The following is a 16027-nucleotide window of genomic DNA, read 5'->3' on the forward strand; positions in this document are numbered from 1 at the left end:
ATCAACACTGAACTGGTTTTAGAAGAAATTTGCAAAGCTAATTTTTATTTTTTAATTTTTAAATTTTATTTATTTATTTATTTGCAAAAGCTACTTTTTAAAAATGAACTTTCAGGGAAGCACTTCCTAGGTCAATTGGTTTTAATCTGATTATTTGTTATACATTATTAGACAGATTTTAGTGTTCTTTTGATCTATGTGATTGTCAATTTCCCGTACCTCTTCGGTAAAGCATACATGCTTACATACATGTGACCTACGTCAAAATTATCATAGTATTGATGCCAGTCAAATAGCTGTCCACGGGGACCTTGCCACTATGAACATGGTACATAATTCCAACCAAGATTCTCTCTGTGTCTCCAATTCTTCTCGTAACACAACTCCTTTGCATAGGTTTATTCATCTATTTGCTGTGAGGCTGCATAAAATGAAACAGCACTCTGATATTAAAAAGTTCTTGGCTGTCACTACACGAGGCTTACCTTTTGCTGGGACAGGCCTTAAACACCACAGGAAAAGTAGCCAAACTCATGACTTGTTCCTAATCCTGCCAGCTCCTTAAACGTCGGAGAGTTGAAAAACAAACAAAACCCTGCAGAGATGATTCATTTTCACTCCCCAAAGGTTTACTTAACCTTGTCATGTAAAGAGTGACAATATTTTCCAATGAAGAAAACCAAAGTTGATTAAAGCAGCTTTGCAAAGTTGCTTGAGATACATTAAGAATGCACTTCTTTGATATATCCCGGTAAATGTAGTCCAAGTATGCATGCATGCACACTAAGACACACACACACACACACACACACACACACCCTCTCATGGTACAAAGTCCGTTTTTTTTGTTCCTAAAGATGGCTTAAAGAAGAGACCAACCACAGGCTTTTGCTTACATTTAACTTTTGTGCTTTTGAGGATTTGAAGGGGCCACAAGTTATCTTTCAGAAGCATAAATGATTTTAACAGCTGTGCTGAATGCAATTAAGTAATTCTTGTAACATGTGAACTGTGACACAATGCACTACATTTTTGCCAGACCCAACTTTTCCAGGAGTCTGCAAATGGCGCCCAGAATTCTAAGTGATATGTATCTGGTCCTCCGGGGAGAGAGAGGAAGGAGGGGGGGTGGAAAGGTATTTTCAGGGACAGACAAGGTACAGTAGGGTGGGTGGGGACCATGGTTTCCTGTTCTTAAATTCTTTGAGAGATTTTTGGGCTAAAAGACCCCCGTGAGTTTTATGTCAGAGTAATCAATTTTGAAAACATATTTCACATGTGACAGCCACATGTGAAACCCTTATATAAAACTTCCACCAGTACACTTCCTTTCTACACAGATGTGCTGTCAAGTCAAAGATGCTGCAGTGAGGGGCGCCTGGGTGGCTCAGTTGGTTGAGCGACTGCCTTCGGCTCAGGTCATGATCCTGGAGTCTCGGGATCGAGTCCCGCATCGGGCTCCCTGCTCAGCAGGGAGTCTGCTTCTCCCTCTGACCCTCCTCCCTCTCATGCTCTCTGTCTCTCATTCTCTCTCTCAAATAAATAAATAAAATCTTTAAAAAAAAAAAAAAAAGATGCTGCAGTGGGAATTGTTTTTGTGATATTTTCACACACTAAACTGGGCTTAACTCATGTCTCTCATTGTATCTTTGCTTCTAAGGGAATGCCACAGATCCCTCTCTTAGGGCAATGTTCTACTAACCCCAGCAAATTTAATGTTTGGCAGTGACCATTCATCGAGAATAGAAAGAAGTTGTCCATGGACTTGGTGGTTCCTCCCCAGGACGGCCCAGAGGCAGGAAGGCTCTCAGGGCGGGCATCTGTCTGGCAATCCGTCCTTCCAAACAGTGGACACTGCCGTTCAAACTTTAACAGGGCACATCCTTCCAAGGTGGCCAACCCTCACCTATGAGTGTTGTCCAGGTGGCAGGGACACCGCTTGTCACATCTGATGCCGTAGAGCCCTTCTGGACACAGGCGTGCCTCACAGTGCTCACCAGCAAAACCGGCTTCGCAGAGGCATGAGCCGCTCACGTGATAGCATTTCCCTCCGTTGACACACTGGCAGGTCTCAGCACAGCGAACTCCGTATGTGCCAACACGGCACTCGTCCTGGCACCTACCACGCAGGGAGCGGGAGCAGAAGATAGATTAGGTAATGTCATGTACAAACACGCAGTCCATTCAGATAGGCTTTGCGATGTATAAACTGGAAGTGTTTTTGGCATTGACTGTATTTCTTGGTGATGGTCCCATTGACGGGTATAAAAGCAGTACTCTGAATCACTCTGGCTACAGGCAATAGTAATGGCAGTATGACCTGTTCAAAGGAATAACAAAAACAAAACCAAATAAAATTATGGGCTTGGCACAGGAAGCACGTTTTACACCTAGTGCTTTGCTTGCCAAGGGTATACATCCATGCTCGTATATACATACCAGAAAGATACCAGGAGATACCAGAAAAGGGAGAGGAGTGATGGCCCAAATGAGGAAATTAAAATACACGCTTTCCCTGTTTCAAAGAGAAAACTTCGTAGCAAATTTCCAACAATGTTAATTCTCTTGGCTTTCATGGTGACTTGAATATTTAATCTCAGCCACGTGTCTGCTCTTTTCAAAGCTGAACGGCAAAAATTGCTCCTCATTTAGAAAGTTCTGTATTTAATAAACAAAGTCCTCTTTAGATCTGAGAAGTCAGAACTATTGCAATCAGGTTTCTTCGATTCCACCTGGGGAACTCTTGTCAGGGGGTGTGTGGACACGTGGAGTTTCCTAGCACAGCATTTTTATTAAGGGGGATACTGTCCTCTGTTTATAAGAAGGGCTGACAAATGGCAAGGAAAAAATATCAGGTCTCAAAAATTCACGTTATCTTTTAAAAAATGACATTAGAGTCTGGTCCCGGAGCCAGGACAGGCTCTGGATAAGTTGGATCAGGTGTGCAGCTAAGCGGCTGGAAGGAACCGTGATGGTGAAGAGAAAATTATCATCACTCCATAGAATACATGACCAGTTGTCAGGCCAGCCAAGTTTCTTTGACCTGGCAAGGTGACTTCACGGAGCCTCCTGCAACAGAAGGAGCACTTCCTGCCAAAGGAGAGGGAGACAGGGTCTCGTCTAGCAGAGCGCCTGCCATAAGTCCGATACAATTTGTGGGTAGGAATCAGCAGACACTTTCCATGTGGCTCTCGAGTCACGCCAGACTCATGGTCGGAAATGTAGGTCAGCACTGCATTTTTTCAGCTCAGTATAATGCAAGCAGCAAGCGCATAATAATGAATTCAAGGATACCTAAAGGCAGTAGCAAAGGGGCTAAAAAGCAAACATTTTCCACAAGGCTTTGCATATTTTTAATAATAGGGTGTGATTAGTAACAATACCAAGTTTGGATGGGATTCTATTTAAATGGAGAAGCTAAATCTTGAGATCCCTTTGACTCTTCCCTGGTTAACCCTGGCTCTAGTATATAGTTAATGTGATAGAGACAAGGGAAGGGGCTTCTTGTAAACTCGGTTCCACCCGATGCTTAAGACATCTTTACATGCGTTTGTCAATAGGCAAAATGTTCAAGTCAACTGCTCAACAAACCATTAGCAAAGTTCTGTAGTAGCCACCTACCATTTAGTATAAAATCAGATGTGTGCTTTAAAATTACACAGGAGTAGACCTATTTTTAGACCAGAGTATTTTTAAAAGGCACTCTATTTTTAACTTGTAAGAAGTCTAAATAAGCCAAGTCACTTAGTTTATTCCTTAAAGATGTGAACTTTAGAGAAAGAAATACTGAGGTATAATCATTGGGCCTGGTCATGGCTCTGCTGAAGGCTGGTAAGATCTTTGCAGCCTGTCTGTCCAGATCTTCTCGTGATTCAGTACCAAAAAGGAAACGATAAACAAGGTAAAATAACATTGCTTTCTCTCTCGTATGGATTTGAAAACAAACCCAACTGTTAAGCTTTGGGATCCACGATTTCAACTTAGTAAAAAGCTTGGCTCTAAAAGTGGGTGAACCGAGTATAGATCGGAAGCCTGGAAAAACGTCTGCTGCCAAATGACAGGCAAGCAGAGTGTCTATTTTATCCTATCTTGGCAGAGACTTCCTTTTCTTTGGGAAAACAAAATCCATAATAGCTGGTCCTGACCCACATTTACCTTTCGAACCTATAATAAAACATACTACTAGTTTGTATTATAAATGGCAAAAAGCCATTTGAATTTCCCTTATAAAGTAGCCAGTGCATAAAGCTTGATTCATATTCTCATTTCCTTTTCATCAGAGTTGCATATGTAAGAAAATCCTGTTAATAATAGTGATGTCTACTTCCATCTACCAAACCAAGGTGGTAAGATATCTTTCTAGAAATAGACTTTTTCCATCTCAAAAATAAAAGCAGGGGTGCCTGGGTGGCTCAGTTGGTTAAGCATCTGCCTTTCGCTCAGGTCATGATCTCAGAGTCCTGGGATCGAGTCTTGCGTTGGGCTCCCTGCTCAGCGGGGAGTCTGCTTCTCCCTCTCTCTTCCTCTGCCCTCCACCCCGAGCTCATGCTCTCTCTCTTACACATACACTATCTCTCTCTCTCTCAAATAAATAAAAAGCAAAAAATCTTAAAAAAAAAACAACAGTAATTGTAAAGTAGCTTATACCTTTCAGGTTAGCAGAGTTAAAAGTCTTTGTCTAACAGACTTATCTCCCTTTTTGGCCCCTTTATCCAAAAGAGCGTTATTTCTCAGTGAATTTTAAGCCCTTAATGTTGTTTATGTGGTCCCAGGCAGAACAACAACAAAAAAGCTATCCTAGGAATTAGTAAAAGAGGTAATAGATTTTCTTACGAGAGAAGGCAGAGAGGCTATTAAAGATAGAGCAAAAAATATCAGCTGCAGTGGAAATATATATATATATATGCACACACACATATTTTTTGTTTGTTTGTTTTTATTATTTTTTTATTTTTGTTTTTGAATAATGCTCTGGAATTAGAAAAAAATGGATAAGCTTTAAGTAGAGATAATAAAATATGACACCAATTCCCAAACCAATGAGGGTCACTGGCTTGTTTTAATACCATTTCGATTATTATGTTGTATCTTATTACAAACGGATGGAAAGGGAAGGAAGTTAGCATACAAAGGGTGGCAGCTCCTTTCTCCCTGGTCCTTTTGAGCATGTCCCTCCCCACGGTGCCTGGAATAAATGGGCCAAACAAACCATGATTTAGTGTGAAAGAATCACATTCCTCATTAAACCTGGGCTCGATGGATCTGCTGCCTGCCTTTCAAGCATCTGGAACTGCTGCTCTGGGGGAAACAGAAAAAGCACTGGAAAATAGCCAACTTTTCCACAATCCTAGATTCAGGAAAGTTCCCCCATTGGAGACCAATGCTGCATCCCCCCAGTTCCTGTCTGTCAGGTCTCACTTTACCTCCTTTGACCCTCATTCCTTTTTCACTTGCAGGTTCTATGGAACACAGGCATGGCCAGACCGTCCTGCCTTCGCCTTAACAGGGAGCATGCCTGAGGCACAGATCTCTCCCTCCAGCTCACTCTTAGGGAGCACCAGTTACCGTGCCTGGACCCCAAAGGCCTGAGCAATTCCATGGCAACCCATTAGCATGAAGAACACTCTGTTAACCCCTTCAGAGGAATTTCTGTGAGGCTCTGGAAACCACCCTCTCTTCCCTCTTGCTTGACCGTGCCACATTACATTTCCCCACCACAACGTCCTCTCAACCTTTCCACAAACCCCCAAGACTGTTATTTGGGCGTCCCATGAGCTGCTCTGCCTGCCTACAAGGTGTCTGTTTTGTTTGTCCTGTCTTCACTCTGGCTGGGAGAGCCGTCCCCACATCCTGGGAATGCTTTGCTCGCAGCTGCCTGGGGTGTTACCTGCTCCTTCGGGGAGCAGTGCTCTGGTCTAACCTCAGGGATCGAGTTCCGCTGACTTCTCAAAACAGGGAAACGCCAAGACCCCAGGCCCTCAAAGCTGCCTTCACCACACCTCCTGCCACAAACTGCCCCATAGCTACTCATTTTTCCCTATCGTAGTGATGACTGTGCACGTTGTCAGTGTGTGCGTGTGTGTGTGTGTGTGTGTGTCTAGAACCCAGATGGGGATGGTATAATTGAAAACAGAAATCATGTCGTCGGTTCACTGGCAAAACAATAGTTATCAGAACAATGACTCAAGAAGAAGTTTCCTCTTCACTTCCCTGTGTCTTTCTCTGGCTCCTTGCCCTCCTTGCCTTAATCTGAAATTCACCTGGAAATCAGCTGTTACTCTCCTTCCCTGCATTCTAAATCTGGTAAGTATAAGCTTGCCTTACATGTTTGTTGTTTTCTGTGTTGCCTCAAGTTTGAGACTTAAACTGTGAGAGGACAAGAAAAACAATTATACATCTGATCCTCGAATAACACGGGTTTGGACTGTACAAGGTCACTTGCATGCAGACTTTTTTTGATACATGCGGTACTGTGAATATATTTTGTCTTCCTTATGATTCTCTTAACATTTTCTTTTCTCCAGCTCACTTTATTGTAAGAATACAGTATATGATACATATCACATACAAAACATGTGCTAATTGACTGTCTATATTATCAGGAAGGCTTCCTAAACAGTTTTGGGGGAGACAAAGTTACCTGTGATTTTTGACTACATGGGGGGTCAGTGCCCCAAACCCCTGAGTTTTTCAAGGGTCAACTGTATTTAATTTTTTAGTGCCCTGAAATATTAGACAAAGCTATTATTTGGGATTCTGCTTGGTCCCATGCCTCTCCTTTCCCGACCCATCTTTCTAAATAAAATAGTAAGTCCAGAACTCATCTAACAACATCTATCCAAAACACAACCATAAGCCAGGATGTAGGTCACAAAAACTTTCTGAGAAGCCCTATATTACAAAAACCAAGCTCTGAAGGGTGTTGATAATTTGTAACACCAAAAAATTAAATGTAAAATATATAACTATATTAATAAAAGATGAAATGCCTTTTAAGGAAGTTAAACAGATACTACTAACAGAAGTTCCTAATAAAAACAGGGATTTTAGGGGCACCTGGGTGGCTCAGTCATTAAGCATCTGCCTTCGGCTCGGGTCATGATCCCGGGGTCCTGGGATCGAGCCCCGTACCGGCTCCCTGCTCTGCGGGGTTCCTGCTTCTCCCTCTCCCACTCTCCCTGCTTGTGTTCCCTCTCTCTCTCTGTCAGGTGAATAAATAAAATCTTTAAAAAAAAAAACAACAACAGGGATTTTAAAAAGCACTTAAGCACAAAGAAGTTTACTAAAAACCAGTAACAAACATGAAACTACACTGAAACCATCTTCAGTAAAATTAAGAACAAGACAGAATTTCTGCTTTAACCTCTATTTGTCTGCACTGATTTAAAGACTTAAATTAATGCAATCATTTCAAGAAATGAGATGATCATTACAAATATTGAAAAGTATAGGCAATATCTTTTTTTTTTGTAAATGATGAAATAACTTTGGTATTTGCTAAAAATAACATAAGAATTAATTTAAAATTTTGGTAGAGAGGCTAAATAAAAAACACTCACAATCAAGTTTTTCTTTATCCTGAAATAGCCAATTAGAAACAGAAATGAGATTTTCCAAAAAAATACAAATGACTGAGAAATCAATTTAACAAGAAATCCTAAGTTGGGAGGGGGAGGAAGGTTGAAGAAATTCTTAGGTCATGGGTCTCACTAAAAATTAATGATAACTAATTTTTATTCAGTTCCTAGACATCACTAAAATTGATAATCGCTGGTATTTACACAGTTCAGGGAAATCACTCAACTCTAATAAGAATTAATGTTTGTAAGCTTCCACACTGTTATAACTGCTTTAATGTACGTATTCAATCCTGATAACAACCCCAAAGGAGAGTAGAATTATTATTTGAATATTACCAATAAGGATGTATCTAAGGACACAGGTTCCACAAATCTTTGTTTTGAGCCATTATAGTCCCCTACCTCTCCAGTCTTTTTTCTTTAATTTTACACACACAGCCACTAAGCTGGGTTATCTGGTCTTTCAGGATGTAAGAAATGAAAGAGCAAATTAGAAGGTGCAAGGTGAGCAAAGCCGTCTGGGGTAACACTTTACTATCTAATACGAAAAATGACAGAGGGTGGAAGAGTCACGTGAGCACAGCCATGCATTCGCTCTTATTTCATGTGGGACCAATGAGCCCTAGAAATCCCATCGGATCTTCTTTGGTCACTACTGCACGGGAAAATGACTAATATTCTTCTCTTTTTTTTTTTTAATTAAAAAAAATTTTTTTTAAAGATTTTTATTTATTTATTTGAGAGAGAATGAGAGAGAGAGCACATGAGAGGGGGGAGGGTCAGAGGGAGGAGCAGACTCCCTGCAGAGCGGGGAGCCCGATGCGGGACTCGATCCCGGGACTCCAGGATCATGACCTGAGCTGAAGGCAGTCGCTTAACCAACTGAGCCACCCAGGTGCCCAAAATTTTAAAAAAATTTTATTATGTTATGTTAATCACCACACATTACATCATTAGTTTTAGATGTAATGTTTCATGATTCATTGTTTGCATATAACACCCAGTGCTCCATGCAAACGTGCCCTCTTTAATACCCATCACCAGGCTAACCCATCCTCCCACCCCCTCCCCTCTAGAACCCTCAGTTTGTTTCTCAGAATCTATAGTCTCTCACGGTTCATCTCCCCCACCAATTTCCCCCCCTTCATTTTACCCTTCCTGCTATCTTCTTCTTCTTTTCTAAATTTTATTATGTTATGTTAGTCACCATATAGTACATCATTAGTTTTTGATGTAGTGTTCCATGATTCATTGTTTGCATATAACACCCAGTGCTCCATGCAGAATGTGCCCTCTTTAATACCCATCACCGGGCTAACCCATCCCCCCACCCCCTCCCCTCTAGAACCCTCAGTTGGTTTCTCAGAGTCCATAGTCTCTCCTGGTTTGTCTCCTCCTCCGATTCCCACCCCCTTCATTTTATCCTTCCTATTATCTTCTTTTTTTAAAACATATAATGTATTATTTGTTTCAGAGGTACAGGTCTGTGATTCAACGGTCTTACACAATTCACGGCGCTCTTAATAGACTACTGAATCATAAGACGGTAACTTCATGCCCCACATACTTGCTAAAGATAACCAGGTAACCAGGTACACATCCACTTCTGAAATCTATCAAAAAATGTGTAAAATAGAAAAAGTTTTGCTCTTTGAAATGGCTGTCCAACCACTGGACTGTTGAGCCTGACATATTCGACATGGATTCTGGATAGCTGATATTTTATTTATTTTTTTGAAGGCTTTCTGTGTATCTTCAATTCACCCTTGCTGTCTGTGGCTCGCTTTCTACACACTGAGTTGGAAAATAACCTGTGAAACACACTGATACTTTATAGATGCCTCTGGAGTGTTACAGAATAGTCACAGACATGTGGTAGCAAAGGTGTTCCCTGGGCTCCTCGAGCTTTCCTTTCATGCCATTACAAGCAGTCAGATAAAGACGAGACTCTCCCTTACCGTTCCCCTGTGTATCCGGGACTGCAGTGACATTGGCCTGTGGCAGCATCACACGTCCCTCCATTATGGCACTGACATTCTTGTGAACAGTTCTTTCCGAAGCGACCCTCGGGGCAAGGCTGACCACACACTGTGCCCTGCATTCAAAGAGACTTGGAAAATTACATGGGCCTCCAGCCAGGGAAGGGCCAAAGGAGGAGGGAAAGAAGAGAGGACACAGAAAGGGAGGAAGGTATAGGGGAACAGGGCTGCAAGAGCATTAGATGAAGGGGATCTTAGAACACATGCACTCCGTTCATCATCTTAAAAATGTTAGAAATTTTAAATGGACTTAGTTACTTGGAAAGCCTGTATCTCAAGATACGTTCAAAGATGGCAGAATAATCTTAAGAAATACCCATATTAAAAAACTGAAGTTTAAGGGGCGCCTGGGTGGCTCAGTTGGTTAAGCGACTGCCTTCGGCTCAGGTCATGATCCTGGAGTCCCGGGATCGAGTACGCATCGGGCTCCCGGCTCGGCGGGGAGTCTGCTTCTCCCTCTGACCCTCCCCCCTCTCCTGTGCTCTCTCTCATTCTCTCTCTCTCTCAAATAAATAAAATCTTTAAAAAAAAAAAACAAAAAACTGAAGTTTAAGATAAAGTTACATGAAATTATTATGGTAACCTGAGGAATTTATAAATCCTCCTAAGTGTTCTTCCGTGTGTCCTTACATGTACAATAAGCCAACAATACTTATTGAACATCCATTACAGAAATGGCAACATCTGGTGCAAATGGAATATCCAAATGCTTTACCATATGTTCTAAAGAAAATATACATTATCATTGGTTTTATTTCTTATAAGGCATAATGGAGCATGAGATGGAAATTTTGTGTACCTGAATTAACAGTAACATCACATAAGACAGTAGTCCTGTAAGAATGAACCTAGATATTTTATTTCAGAAGAAAAACACTTTTATTTTCAGCAGGTTGAACAAATATTGCTGGGCCAAGATCAATAGGAAAGCTTATTTCTTGGGAAGAAAAATCAAGAGAGTAACTTGGACATGTCTCCTCACCCTAGAGGCTGCCCATCTTGTCAGGCACTGTCATTATATTTATTCCAATCCTATGTTTATAAGAATAAGTACCAATAAGTCAATGAAATACTCTATGATTTTCTACTTCACTTGGCTATATAACTTGGGCTTGTAGTTTATCATCTGTTTATTGGAGTTATTGTTAGCACAAACAACATATCCCAAATAACAGGGATTTTTAAACTGTTTTTTTAACTGTTGCAAGCTGTTGCTTTGTCCTCCTTCTCTCTAAAAAAAGGCAGACTGTGGGCACTCTGAAATTGGAGGCTAGCGAACACCAGATGGTTTTGTAAATGTTTATTCTGGATAGCATAAGAAAATACATTTCCTCTAACTCCTGGCTACCCACAAAGGCAGTTGGTGTGCTAATTAAGTCTCCTCTGGTGGTTTCTAGCTATCTACAAACAGGGAAAGTTCTTCCACAGACTCTTGGAACCGAAAAAGCCTTTGAGAGATGATTCAAATCAATGCCTCACTGAAAATCATCTATGTGTCAGGCATAGAGCTAAGCTCTGAGAATCAAAGATAAGGTCACAACCTTTAATTTGTTCACAATGTGGTGGGGGAAATAGATGCAAAAATAGCTCTAATCCCTCCATTCTAGTACAACTACCAAGATGCCTGAAAAAATAGTATGCCAAGGGTCAATTTGTGGTAAGCAGGAGTTTGGGTGGAAAATTCGTATTCTCTCAGGGACTGACTCTAGCCACATTTATAATGGTCCCACATCAGCTTCAGAGATGCTGTTGAAATATTGTTTATGAATGAAGATTAATGTGAGCAAATAGCTTTAAATAAGACATTGTTCTTGTGAGTTGTAATACATGCGTGTGTATGTGTAAAAGGAATATATATTCATCTTTGAAAAGCACCTAGAGAGACAGCACAAATAGAATGCTGTAGAAAGAAGTATAAGTTAGAAGCTAAGCTATGCAGATTGAGAAATGACCTGAAGCATTCAATAAGAAACTTCTGTCAAGGTAGGGGGCCCAGAGTATAGAGAAAGTGGTGGAGGGGAGGCTCCATTTGGCTGATGGATCCTTCCACCCAGTTGCTGGAACTCACGATCCAAACCTGTGATTGCCACTATCCTACATCATAACCACCCCAATCAAGAAGAAACCTTCAGTCTCAAGATGAGGCAACTCTACCGACAATGTCTATACAATAGTACTAAGAGTGGAATGCCTACAGCTCTTCATCCAAACAACATGGAGCTCTCTGGATACTCTGGACACTCTGATGCCCCAACAAAATCCTTCCCTTGCCAAGGACCAAACAATGGCCAACATGGCAAAAGGCTGCACACAAGAAATGAAGAAGAGAAGGAGTCAAAGATAATTCACTATTTCAAGCAACTAAGAAAGAAATGCTGGTTTTAACTAAGATTTTTAAAAATCCAAAAAGGAGTACCTTAAGAGAAGCTTGGGTGTATGACAAGTTTGCTTCTGTTAACACTGACTTTGATGGGCTTGCATTCCTCAACAGCTCCCTTGTTCACCCCCTCATGAGGCACTCAATAAAAGGCCCCCTCACTCTGACTCCATTGCTTCATGGAGTTTCTCCAGGCTCTGCCTCTCGAGCCAGATCTTGTCTCATCTGCTTACCTTTCTAACTCTCACCTTGGGTCTGATATTTCTTTTCTACTTGTCTCTGTGGCCTTCACATCTTGAGTTCTCCCTTTCTTCCCATGATTCTCACTGGGAAATGGACTCCAGTTCTCCTTTGCTTCAGGACTACAACAAGGACATTAGCAGACCCAGTCCATCCCAGAGCTGGCTCCTAAGGCTCCAGCTTGGGTGTAGCCCCATCAGAGGGTGGCTTCATGTCTACAGGTCATGTAGGATGAGAGTCTAACAGGATATTGACAAATACATGTCTGGGCTCAGGTGAGGGAAGGTCAAGATTTAGAAAAATCACAGGATGACCATTAAAGCCATGGATCTGGGTGAGATTTCCAGACTGGATTTATAGTGAGAAAAGAGAAGAAGAAGAAGACTGAAACCTAGGAAATACTGTAATAAAGCAGTATGTAGAAGGGGGTTAGGAAAAGAGATCTTCAGTAACAGAGGTAGAGGGTTAGCAGAGACATGGACAAAAAGATTATGAAAGAGGGAGGTGGATGAGCAATGGGGTCGTATGCTTTGGTGAAATCAAGCAGCATGAGAACAGAAGGGTCATTACTGGATTTGGTAATTAGGAAGTCTGTTATGATCCTACAAACTCAGCTTCACTACAGCTCCTGGAGATAGCAGGTGATAGTGAAGTAAATTGCTCTCTTAAATTTTATTTGTTAACAAAGGAAACAGACATTGGTCATTCACTTTTGTGCCTTTAAGCACACGTACGTACAAACCAATGCAGGTAAGGATCAGTATCATTCCCAGGTTTCGGAGAAATCTGGTTAGCAAACGAGCTTTGACATTGAGTGTGTCACGTAACATGAAGCCTGTGACACACTACATGAAGAAAGTGTGACATGGTCAAAGTTTGGGAAATGTGGTGAGTTCCAGCTCCTCTTGGATTGTCACACTAAACGCTTTGAGAAGCTCTGCAATATTCGGTAAATGGGTTCACCTCAATGTGTCTCTGGATGTACATGACCAGATAATTTTCACATAACACTTATTCTGTTGAGAATAATGTTCTCAAAGAACAATAGTGATCTGTGGAACTTAATTATATAAACAATATAATTATAGACATATTTCACTTTATTCTGCTTTGCTTTATTGTGTTTCACAGATATATTGTTTTTTAAATAAATTGAAGGTCTGTGACAATCCTGCATTGAGCATGTCCACTAGTGCCATTTTTCTAACAACATTTATTCCTTTCGTGTATCTGAGTCGTATTTTGGTAATCCTTGCGATATTTGCAAAGCATCTTCACTATTATTATGTTCGTTGTGATCTCTGATGTTAACACTGTAATTGTTTTGGTATGTACACTGGTTTTTTAGACATAATGTCATTATACTCTTCATAGACTACAGTACAAAACAACGTTTATGTGTAGGAGGAAACCAAAAAATTCATTTGACTCACTTTATTGTGATATTCACTTTATTGCAGAGCTCTGGAACCAAACCCAAAGTATCTCCGAGGTACACCTATATTTAGAAACTTCCAGTATTTGACAGCATTGTCTGTCATACATGTGATGAAGTATTTCCCTTTTTTTTTTTCCTGAGGGAAAGTGCAGGACAGATGGCCGCTATGTTTTCCATGAGGACCCTTAGTGCACGTCAAGATTTAATTGCCTTCTGCCTGAAGATGGACTGAAGGACACCAGCTTTGAAAACGGTCAGCCACCTCCAATTTTGCAATCTTTAACCATCAGTGTAACTTTCCTTTGTGCTAAAGTCTTCCAAGTGTGTTTTCACTTGAGCATCCTGGAATAGGTGACTTTGGGAGGGGAGGAAGGGAGCTTACCAGCCAGCCGGCAGGACAAGAGCATTCTCCAGTGACGTGATGACAGATTCCTCCATTTTGACAGGGACATCTCTGCTCGCACTGTGGACCATGCTTGCCAGGGGGACAAAGATCCTCACAGCTGAGGAGTTGATGTGTGACAAAGGATATTGTTATTTACCCAGCCACACGACCCTCAGGTTCACAGACACAACAGCACCCGGGGCCCTAAAACAGACAGCTTTCTCTGCTCAACATTCTTGATTTCATTAACATCAAAGCATTAGTCACATTGGCTAGAAAGGTCTTTGAGGGGTGGTCTAGATCTTTCCTTTCTTTTGGGGTATTTTCTAATGAAACTATTTCAATTTGAAGAGAATGTGTCCTATCTGAGAGCACCAAGGATGACTCTTCTCAGCCAAACACTCCTTGGTGACAGGAATTTTCCATGTAACTATTATAAAGCTCCTGTGTTACGTCTGAAGTCTGCTTTTGCTGGTGGGTTTGTTCCAGCCTCAGAGGAGACTGAAACGTTTGCACATCCCCTGCTTTGTACATATATTCTTCATAATCAATTTTCAACATTCTCTTCTTGACGCTCATCATTTTCCATGCCCTTAGCCCCCACCCTTTTCCTATGAATGAACCTTCTTCTCTAAGCCTTTAATTGTCTTGTTTGTGCTCCCGTAAAACTGCTCCAAGTTTTCCAAAGCCCTATTCAATTGTGGCCTTGATAAAAACCCATAAAAGCAATATTAACAATTAAGTAGTTTGAGATGACCATTCATTCTTCTGAAAATGAGGACTTTCTAGGCTAATGCAGTTTTTTTTTTTTAGCTCTACTTTATAGCTGTTAATACTGTTGGCAGGAAGTATTTACTTAATCAGCCGCATTTTTTCAAGTTTTAGTTCTGTGATTTACAAGTGTAATTTTCTCAGTAAGGGAACAAGATTTTTCTATTTCCTTTTTTTTTTTTTGGCAAATTCTGCCTCTTACTCTGTTTGCTAATACAAGCCAACTGAACAATGTCCTTCACACAAAATAAAGTAGTGGAGGTTAAGAAGTTGCTTCAGTTGTATCCAGAAAGAATTAAACTATCTGCGTGCACATATCCTACACAGATGTGATACATTTCTTTTACTGTCCCAAAGCAACGTATGTATCCACAGTCATTAAATAACCCAGTTAACCTTTTACCACGGACTGTCTCTAACATCTTCCTTTTTTTCTTTTTTGTATGGCACTGAACCCACCCAGCTTTATCCAGCTAAATAGTCACCACACAGAGCAGAACAACATGGACCATTAACAATAAATGCAACTGCGGGGCAACTGAAGCAGAACATCAAATCTGCCCCCACAACCCCCCAGTATTAGCACTCAATGCAACAGTCTGGTCCTCTCTATCCCTGCCCTGCTCAAAGGAAAGCATGGAAGCTGGACCTTAGACTCCGGCTGGAGTCTGAGGTTCGAGAGCCAAACAGCAGGAGCATCTCGGGGCTGTCACTGCTGATCTCCCCGCTCTGGGCCCAGAGCCCCGCCCTTTCAGTGACTTCAGGCAGCAATAGGAACAGGAATATGATGGGGGCAGCAACATGAATGGAGAAGGTGAGCGGACGTTGCCACGCTGCTCAGCAGCATGTCACTTACAAGGCTCCAGTGTAGCCTGGTGGACAGCGGCATCCCCCCGTGATGTGGTCGCAGGTGGCTCCATTCTGACACTGGCATCTCTGGTGACAGTCATTACCGTAGGTGCCCTGCTCACAGCGGTCCTCGCAACGCCAGCCCCGGAAGCCTGCGGCGCAGTGGCAAGCCCCCGTGATGGGGTTGCACAGAGCCCCATTTTTGCACTGGCATCGGCTGCTGCAGTGGGGTCCCCAGTGATCACCATCACAGGCTGAAAGGGGGAGAAACAATAGGGGACATCAGAGTAGGGATGTGGGCAATGGCAAGCTCTTCAGAACCAGCTTTCCTCTGCTCTTGACAAGAAG

At 41.7% G+C, this 16027-nt stretch overlaps 1 protein-coding gene across 3 annotated transcripts in view; it reads right to left on the reverse strand.

Annotated features, from left to right (window-relative positions):
- MEGF10 (multiple EGF like domains 10) overlaps window positions 1–16027 on the reverse strand; it is a 349303-nt gene that overhangs the window by 45090 nt on the left and 288186 nt on the right. For all 3 annotated transcript variants that reach the window (XM_081827136.1, XM_081827137.1, XM_081827138.1), the window contains 4 exons: window positions 15687–15933; window positions 14057–14177; window positions 9539–9675; window positions 1907–2119 (listed from right to left, as the gene is read on the reverse strand). In XM_081827136.1, coding sequence (XP_081683262.1) covers window positions 1907–2119; window positions 9539–9675; window positions 14057–14177; window positions 15687–15933 — 718 coding nt within the window. The remainder of the gene's footprint in view (window positions 1–1906; window positions 2120–9538; window positions 9676–14056; window positions 14178–15686; window positions 15934–16027) is intronic.

Source organism: Leptonychotes weddellii, chromosome 7 (assembly GCF_054177405.1).
Source record: "Leptonychotes weddellii isolate Sample4059 chromosome 7, ASM5417740v2, whole genome shotgun sequence".
Lineage (NCBI taxonomy): Eukaryota > Metazoa > Chordata > Mammalia > Carnivora > Phocidae > Leptonychotes > Leptonychotes weddellii.